Raw genomic sequence first — 10236 nt, 5'->3', positions numbered from 1 at the left:
TACATGTTCATTAACCACCACCAGAGGGCGTGTCATGATGTATGTACAACTTCCTAGGTCAAAGGTCAAGGTAAAAAAAACTTTGGTTTCAGTTGACAACCCTGTGTCCTGTGGTGAAGATCGTGTCAGCTCTATATCTTGAGAACCGTTATAATTTCAAAGTTTATACTTGACATCCATTTTAACCAACACCAGATGGTGAATCATGATGTATGCACAACTTCCTAGGTCAAAGGTCAAGGTCAAAAACTTTGGTTTCAGTTGACAACCCCGTGTCCTGTGGTGAAGATCGTGTCCACTCCATATCTAGATAACCGTTATGATTTCAAAGTTTATACTTGACATTTATTTTAACCACCACCATAGGGCGTGTCATGATGTATGTTCAACTTCCTAGGTCAAAGGTCTGTCTGTCTGTCGGTCTGTCCATTGCTAACAAATTTGATCCACACTATATTTTGAGAGGACAGCTGTTATTATTTCATACTTTATACCTGACAAACATTTTCAACTTGACATATATAATATTAACCAGAGAATGTGTCATAATGTATGCATCCTAGGTCAAAGGTCAGTCCATCCGTTCGTTGTTCTTGACAAATTGTGTCCGCTCTACCTCTCGAGAACCATTAATATTTCATACTTTATACTTTACCGTCACGTTATTGACAGCGGGGCCCACAGAGATGGCTACCATCTCAATGGTATCTAGTTCCAAATGAATACATGTAAATTAAGCAAGTTTGGAAGTCAATAGACCATTACCGAGGATGCTGAGCCAAATCATCTCAATTGAAATGAGATATACCAATGCTTATACAGCTGATTATGAACTATAACTGATGTGCCAGTTGTTGTTCCCCATAAACAAAACCACATCACAAACTAAGCAAAAACATCAAAGTCAATAGACCATGACTGAGGGAGCAGGGCCAAATATTCTCAATGGAAATTGATATCTGCCAATGCTAATACAACTGCATACCAAGTCATTGACCTACCACAAATGGTTCACCATAATCTAAACAAAAATAAAGCGTTGGGACCTAATCTCCCAAAACCAATCCCAACCTTCCTTTTGTGGTCATAAACCTTGTGTTAAAATTTCATAGATTTCTATTCATTTTTACTAAAGTTAAGAGTGCGAAAACTAAAAGTATTAGAACGCCACAGACGACGACGCAAACGTGATAGCAATATACCACGAAATTTTTTTTCGTATAAAAATGGAAGTTAACTAGGGTGTTGTTTTTTCTCCTTTGAATTGTTTTACATTTGGGATTTCAATGCCTTTTATAGCTGACTGTGCAGTGTGGGCTTTGCTCATGGTTGAAGGCTGTACAGTGACCTATAGCTGTTAATTAATTTCTGTGTCATTTGGTCTCTTGTGGGGAGATGTCTCATTGGAAATCATACCACATCTACTTTTTATATATATATAATCCCAGGATAACTACAAACTAATACATAGTTGATGACATCACTGCTAGAAACACCATACTTTTTTTTAGTTTGTGCTATAACAGCTGTTTTAGGGAGTTTATCGACCAATAAAAACAAGAGAAGATAAAATGAATTTTAATATGTTATTAAAGCTTTTTTAGGGAGTTTATCGATCAATAAAAACAAAAGAAGATAAAATGAGTTTTATTGTGTTATTACAGCTGTTATACAACCTGAACACATTCTGTATCACAACCATCATTTATCACAAACATAAAGTGCTACACAACATCGTCTATATATCTATATATAGTGATTCACATTCATTGTTTGAACACAACTAAACATTGTTATAAACTCCTTTTTTCACATGTATCATATACTACATTTATGCCATTAATACACTAATTGCCCACAGCTGTTAGCATATGAAGCTAAATGATTAAAACCTTGCGTTTCCTAAAATATCTGAGATTAAAATGTTGTGTACAACAAGACTGTTGTCAAGTCAAATTATTTAAGTTTTGGAAAGTTCTAATTTAAAAATTGTTAAACCACAGAAAAGAATTATATATAACAAATATTTCATTTAACTGACAATGAAATTTTGATATTTTCTGTTATAAAAGGAGTTTATCTAAAATCATTATAAATAAATGAGAAACAGCAGGCTTAAATTATTGAGGTACAAAATTTTAAATACTGAGATTTAACAAGTCATGGATAAATAATACCAACATTGATGACCCTATAAATATAGTTCTGATTACATAACACATTCTTACTGGTTATTAATGGATTGATTCGGTCAAATTTCTAAACCAATAAATTCTCTGCACAAATAAATCACTGTCGGAGATCAATTCTTATTTATATTACTTATTGATTTATTGATTTGTGTTGGTCTAATACTGTCTTTTCAATCAGGTATTGTTTTAAATCATAGATATAAGAAGTGAATCCAAAAATCCTATAATCTGGTTGATAACATATACACCATTTTAAGGTCATATATTCAAACATTTGTCAGCCAAATTTATTTTCAAATTTGTATGCCAATACAGATGGATATAAAGCCAAGATAAATATCATATTAAACATAAATATTAGAGGAACTTATTGACTGTATACCACACTGAAATGTGTTCATCTCAAAAGATTCATTACAATAAAAGATCATTTGTTTTCTAGCTACACATACCTCATTCCAGAGGTACATAATGTACAAACTTAGTTACACATATGTCATTCCAGAGGTACACAATGTACAAACTTAGTTACACATGTCATTCCAGAGGTACACAATGTACAAACTTAGTTACACATATGTCATTCCAGAGGTACACAATGTACAAACTTAGTTACACATGTCATTCCAGAGGTACACAATGTACAAACTTAGTTACACATGTCATTCCAGAGGTACACATTGTACAAACTTAGTTACACATATGTCATTCCAGAGGTACACAATGTACAAACTTAGTTACACATATGTCATTCCAGAGGTACACAATGTACAAACTTAGTTACACATATGTCATTCCAGAGGTACACATTGTACAAACTTAGCTACACATATGTCGTTCCAGAGGCACACAATGTACCATCTTTCATTGATTCTGACAAAATAATTAGGCCATTAAAAAAAGAATTACAAGGTAAACAAAATTATATCCTCAATAAAAGTGTTTTTACAGAACTCTATGTTATAATAAGTAGATATAAAGTGAGTTTGATTTGATATAAGACGTCTTACAGATTATCACAACTATTAAAATCACAGTGCTTGTACATCAGGTATATCTGTATATCTAATGTTCTACAGAAACATGCAAACTTAACATATAAACAATAATAATTAATATAGATTGCATCATTCAAGAACACATAATACTGTAAATTCAGAAATTATTGTGAGATTTTTATTATTGTGAAAAATGCGACAGAGTTGTAAACGCAAAAATTTAAACTATTCTATATGATTTAAATAGGATTTTTTTCAAAATCATCATAAAATTAAAATTGCATTAAGTCAAAATGTAAAAAACACAACAATAAATGCACAAAATAATTTCTGAATTTACAGTACTTGTGTTTTTGATTTCCTGGTTAAATGGACATTTTAGATTAAAAAATATCATCTAAAATTTTGGCTTACACTTAACTGTGGAGGTTTTATTATTTGTCAAAAGCTAATTACTTTTGTTATTCCTTGAAATTTTGTGCAAGCTATGAAAAACAATGTGTAGGATTTTTCAAAGAAATTACAACACAAATAAAAAAAAAGTTTACAGAAAAGGACTTTCACAGCATAATGACACTCAAAAAGCCAAATGATAAATCCAATCAGAATTAGACAAGTTCAGGTTTCTTACATTAATTTGTAACATCTTTAATTAAAATCTCAGATTAACACCAAAACTTTTTCTTTTGAAAATTTAAAATTTGTATTTGAACTTAAATCTGTGAACATAATTTGGAACTTCTCTCCATTGTTTCATCAACAGGTAGATATTTTATACTTTTTATATATCATTCTTGAAATGGTCCTACCATGTAAACATATTTAAGAAAAAACTCAAGTGCAATCATACAAGTAAACAGGTATTAAATACTTCCATATTTTGTTAAAAAGCAGTTCAAAAATAAGCATTATTGATTCATTCTCCCAGTTTCACAAAAAGATACAACATAAAATACTATTTAATACTAAGAAGGTTAATTAAACAAGCAAACAAAACAAAATAGCACTCAATTTGGAACAAATTTTATACGTAAAATCAAAGTAAACAAAAATATGAAACACTGATTAAATATCTAGTTCCTACTGCTATTAAATGAAAAATTGCTAAGCGTCTGATGAGCAGATTATAAACCCTGAAAGCTACTAGGTAGCAGACACTCTACAGGCAGTTCTAGAGCTAATAACCCTACAGGTGTAGTAATGTCCCCTTGATATGTAATGGTATCTAAGGCTTAAAGCCAAATAATGAAAACAATCTACAATAAACTACAAATAAGAATGAAAACAAACAAAAATAATGCTCTGAATTTGTGGGAAAATGTTTTAGGTATTTTTAAATGCCAACAACATAAATGAATATGCTGATTTTTATAACTTTTTTGTAGATAGACCTAAGGAAAGATGACATTTTATTTGTAAGACATGTGCAGATAAATATAAACAAACATTTTCTAAATACTAAAATATTTAATGCCTGTGTAATCCACAAAGTGAATGTTACAGAGCTTCCTCTATAAAACGTTCCATTCTACAGGTGTTTATTGAGCTTCCTCTTAAATATCATATTCTGATTAAAAGGTGAAATACTTTTGTATGGACTCTATCATTATCAAATATGATAAATGCGATCAATAAGCTGTATTGTGCCAATGCCGACTGTTGGAAGACATGTTTGTCAAATGACCAGTATTATGAATATTTATGGATCCAATGAACAAACCTAAACAATTATCACTGTGTATTCATTTATTTTTTGATGGTATAAAAGTTTGTGTTTAGGAAGGTTTTCAATAAAGGGTAAAATCATTTTCCAATAAAGTATATGAATATTTATATTTTGTTGAGTATTTTAATTTACAGTTTCCCCTATTACCCCTCAAATCCACAAAATTGATAAATGAATCCATAAGTATTTTAATATCTATATTTTTGGAATGTGTAAAGAACCACCTGATTGGTTTACAATAAAATGAAAATATGACTGTTTTAAAATAAATAAAAAAAGGTTAAATGCATTTTCCATTTCTACGTTTTAACAAATATATCTATCAAATGGACCCTTAAAATACAAACAACAGTAAAAATATTTTATAATATGAGAAAGTTTAATATCATCAGAATAGGCTTTATTCTGACAGTATAAGAGACAGTTGTGGTGACTAGTCCAAGATTACAATATAAGGGTTCAGTCAGTGTGTACAAAAATATCTTCTGACTACACAAACAACTAAATTCATACTGCTCCTTCACTCAAATTTTGATTAATAAAAAAAGACGTACTTTTTTTTAGGTTTTAACAGGGATGTATATATATTTAAGTCCTTGGTTTTAATGACAATGTATTAAAAAATATTGATGAATCCTAATATCATTTTATAAAAGCAAAAACAAAATGAACTGGCTCGCAAGAAACTTTCAAAAAGCAATAAATTTTATTTTCAAAAGTTTTAAGATCAATTTCTTTTTACAGATTATACAAAAACAAAATGATAAATAGACAAGTACACTGGTGCCCCATTCGCACTATCATTTTCTATGTTCAGTGGACCATGATAATAGGATCAAATTTCTAATTTGGCATTAAAATTAGAAAGATCTTATCATTGGGAACATCGTATAAATTTCAAGTTGATTGGACCTCAACTTCATCTAAAATTACCTTAAAAATGCATTTGTAAGCTACTGCCATAAAATATCAACCAATATTTTAAAAACATCAATAAAAATACAAAATGGAGATTCATGATAGAGATTAAAAGGGTTGCAAGAGATGTCATTCAAAATTGAATCGATTATTTTGGTTATAATATTTGAAAAAAGCTTGATAATCTATCTTCCATCTCTTCATGGAAGTAGATAAAACTTTCAGTACATTAAACAATGGAGCTATTTTGCTCATGCTTAAAATATTTTAATTATTTGACTGAGGCTTAGGAGCTGTTTTTGAAACAGTTTGGTAACATGATTTACATTATCATATACATGATACATGTATAACTATTCATTAAAAGCAAATATCTTTAAATAGATAACCAAAAATGATTCATAATAAATGTGAATAAAAAGAATTTGTTCTGTGAACTGGTATATATCTACTGGTCCCTCAACTGGTATATATCTACTGGTCCCTCAACTTGTATCAAACTCTGGTACTAAGCTGTGATACTGTTCTAATCAATGCATGGTTCTCTACTTGTAGTTTCTGATAGTCCTCGTCTAAGTCCTCAAGATCCTAAATAAAATGTTTTTAATTTTTAAAATATGTTGATCAATAGATAAATAATAAATAAATAATCAATCATTTTTCCTGAGTCGACAACTGAGCTTACGAGTGACTACCTGTAAGTTAAAGGCTTTAACCTTCACATGTGGAACTGAACACATATATAATTCATAAGAATAGTTATTAGTAATATATCTCGAAGAAATGTATCATTATCGATGAAGTACAGAGTGTGGCCATAAGTATTCCTAACTTGAGATTTTTCAGTGTATAGTTCATATAAAACTATATTTTTTCACCAAATTATTTTAGGGTCATTTCTGGATTGACCTTGAGCAACTTGGTACCAATAGAAGCAGAATTGTCACAGGTTTATTTGGTTGTATTTTTGTTGTTGGTCATTCCAGTTTTCTCATGAGAGAAATAAAAATATTAATTTATTTTCTGTTCAGACATTTTCTATATATATATATATATAGATTCTTACACTGCAACAAGTGTATTACGATATTTCTCCACTCGAGACAGTTACATTTTATTATTTAAAGCGCGAGGCTTGCTGAGCTCTTTGAATAATAAAAATAACTGTCGAGAGTGGAGAAATATCGTAATACACGAGTTATAGTGTCGGAATCTGTTTCTCTAATGCTTTTTATCGTTCTTTTTCAAAGATTTTCAGAAACTTGTGCTCTTTATATGCGACGTCATCAGCATTGTCGCCTTTTTTCATGACGTCACAATAGGAAAATTCAGAAGAAAAGAAAACATTTAGACGTCATAATCAAATTTCGACTAATCATTTCCCGAGAACAAATTTTTCACTAGTGAGGAGAAATATTTTTCTCACACCGGTCAGGAAATGTGAAAATAGTACAACCAGATGCTCCGCAGGGCGTAGCTTTATACGACCGCAGAGGTTGAACAAGTATGGACACAACATTCAAGCTGGATTCAGCTCTAAATTTGGATTGTGATTAAATAGTTGACACAGCATAGGTTTCTGACACAGAATGAATGTGTTCTAATGAACTTAAAATGTTTGTTTTCTCTTAGAGCAATTCACTATGCTGTTGAATATTAATCCTCTCAAAAAAATGTTTGAAGAAATTTTCTTTTTATTTATGAAATTTCAAATGAGAAAAATTGAACCCAATTTTTTAATCACATCCCCCTTTCCCTTATTCCAAAACTAATCTCAATTTAAATATTCTAATGGAGTTTGCAACAATAACTACTCATTTAAATACATCATAAAATACTAAGATGTAAAAAAACTGCTTGTTATCACTGAATGGTAAAGATTATTTAAATTTATCAGTTGGTAGTAAAAAGTGAATATACATTGTATATTGTATATAACAAAGATTTAAGTTGATTCTGGACAAAGAAAGATAACTCCAATTAAAAAAAAATCTTGCAATAAGATATTTCTTGCTTACTATTCTGGACAAAGAAAGATAACTCTAATTAAAAAAAAAAATTGCTATTTCACAATATTGTGAAATTAGATATTTCTTGCCATTGCACAATACTGTGCAATTGAAAAGACTTGCTATTGCACAATACTCAATATAATAATTTTAGATTCTGATTTGGACCAACTTGAAAACTGGGCCCATAATCAAAAATCTAAGTACATGTTTAGATTCAGCATATCAAAGAGGCCCAAGAATTTAATTTTTGTTAAAATCAAACTTAGTTTCATTTTGGACCCTTTGGACCTTCATGTAGGCCAATTTGAAAACAGGACCAAAAATGAAGAATCTACATACACAGTTAGATTTGGCATATCAAAGAACCCCATTTATTCATTTTTTTATGAAATCAAATAAAGTTTAATTTTGGACCCAGATTTGGACCAACTTGAAAACTGGGCCAATAATCAAGAATCTAAGTACATTTTTAGATTCAACATATCAAAGAACCCAACCGATCCATTTTTTGTCAAAATCAAACTAAGTTTAATTTTGGACCCTTTGGACCTTAATGTAGACCAATTTGAAAACATGACCAAAAGTTAAGAATCTACATACACAGTTAGATTCGGCATATCAAAGAACCCCAATTATTCAATTTTGATGAAATCAAACAAAGTTTAATTTTGGACCCTTTGGGCCCCTTTTTCCTAAACTGTTGGGACCAAAACTCCCAAAATCAATACCAACCTTCCTTTTATGGTCATAAACCTTGTGTTTAAATTTCATAGATTTCTATTTACTTATACTAACTTTATGGTGCAAAAACCAAGAAAAATGCTTATTTGGGTCCCTTTTTGGCCCCTAATTCCTAAACTGTTGGGACCTAAACTCCCAAAATCAATCCCAACCTTTCTTTTGTGGTCATAAACCTTGTGTCAAAATTTCATAGATTTCTATTAACTTAACCCTTACCATGCGGAATTGTTTTTAGAAAATGTCTTATTTTCGTTTATTTGCAAAAATATGCAAATTATATGCAAATGAGATTTCTATTAACTTAACCCTTACCATGCGGAATTGTTTTTAGAAAATGTCTAATTTTCGTTTATTTGCAAAAATATGCAAATTATATGCAAATGAGCTTAGCCCTGTTGCTGTAGCATATTGATTTCTTTAAATCTAATATAGGTGATCACGGGGTGGGGTAGTCGGGGTGAGGAGGCGGAATTTTTTTGACGGGAATTTGCCCCAAAGTGGGTCAACAGGTGCAAAAAACGTCAATTTTGCCGATTTTTCACCCCTTCTCTTGACCCAGAAGACCCAGGGTTGCTGGTTAAGGTATCCAGTTGTAGCCTGCGTGTAGAGTGGACCCTAGTGAACAAATAGACCCCAACAGTTGTTAGGTCGGAGTGAATCTGATCTTGATTCATCGGTCTACAGAAGGTCATTTGGACCCAAAATACCGAATTTCACGATTTTTGCTGATTTTTGACTTCGAATGGACCCAAAACCGCAGGTAGTTGTTTCCTATGCGTATTTCAATAATAATAATGATCAGTAGTTATATGGCTGTGGGTTTGCACTATCTTTGCCAGTTTTATGCCTCTGAACTTCTTGTGTAAGATACAGATGTGAAGCCTACCCCTCCAGAAAATCGAGTTTTAGCCAATTTCAAATTTCCAAGTCCGTATTTGTGCTCAAAATGCTACTTATACATGAGAAACGTGAATATGGATAGCCTCAGATTGACGGAACATGCATAACTTTTAAAATAAGTATCATAAAGTGGACTTCTAAAAGTATGGAACGCCATTAGAGCCAAATAACGGTTATTAGGGTCCGCCCGTCAAAAGACGGGTACCGCATGGTAAGGGTTAACAAACTTCCAAAAAATAAAATATTTTTTGAAGCGTTTTTGAACTAATCCTTGTATCTGGAGGCCTTACTGACCCGTTCTGACCCATAATAAGAAGAAGAAACATCCAAATTAGAGCTAAAAGTGAAAAAAAAATGGTTTCTTTTACCAAGGTCCTTAACCCTTACCATGCGGAATTGTTTTTAGAAAATGTCTAATTTTCGTTTATTTGCAAAAATATGCAAATTATATGCAAATGAGCTTAGCCCTGTTGCTGTAGCATATTGATTTCTTTAAATCTAATATAGGTGATCACGGGGTGGGGTGGTCGGGGTGAGGAGGCGGAATTTTTTTGACGGGAATTTGCCCCAAAGTGGGTCAACAGGTGCAAAAAACGTCAATTTTGCCGATTTTTCACCCCTTCTCTTGACCCAGAAGACCCAGGGTTGCTGGTTAAGGTATCCAGTTGTAGCCTGCGTGTAGAGTGGACCCTAGTGAACAAATAGACCCCAACAGTTGTTAGGTCGGAGTGAATCTGATCTTGATTCAT

General features: G+C 31.6%; 1 protein-coding gene across 1 annotated transcript in view; it reads right to left on the bottom strand.

The window, feature by feature from the left end:
* Positions 1-1631: 1631 nt before the first annotated feature.
* LOC134688406 (putative uncharacterized protein DDB_G0274405) overlaps positions 1632-10236 on the bottom strand; it is a 43379-nt gene continuing 34774 nt past the window's right edge. The window contains exon 6 of the mRNA XM_063549109.1: positions 1632-6422. Coding sequence (XP_063405179.1) covers positions 6330-6422 — 93 coding nt within the window. The 3' untranslated portion in view covers positions 1632-6329. The remainder of the gene's footprint in view (positions 6423-10236) is intronic.

This window comes from Mytilus trossulus, chromosome 10 (genome assembly GCF_036588685.1).
Source record: "Mytilus trossulus isolate FHL-02 chromosome 10, PNRI_Mtr1.1.1.hap1, whole genome shotgun sequence".
Lineage (NCBI taxonomy): Eukaryota > Metazoa > Mollusca > Bivalvia > Mytilida > Mytilidae > Mytilus > Mytilus trossulus.
The sequence above is the reverse complement of the archived record's forward strand: the minus strand, read 5'-3'. Positions and strand labels throughout refer to the sequence as shown.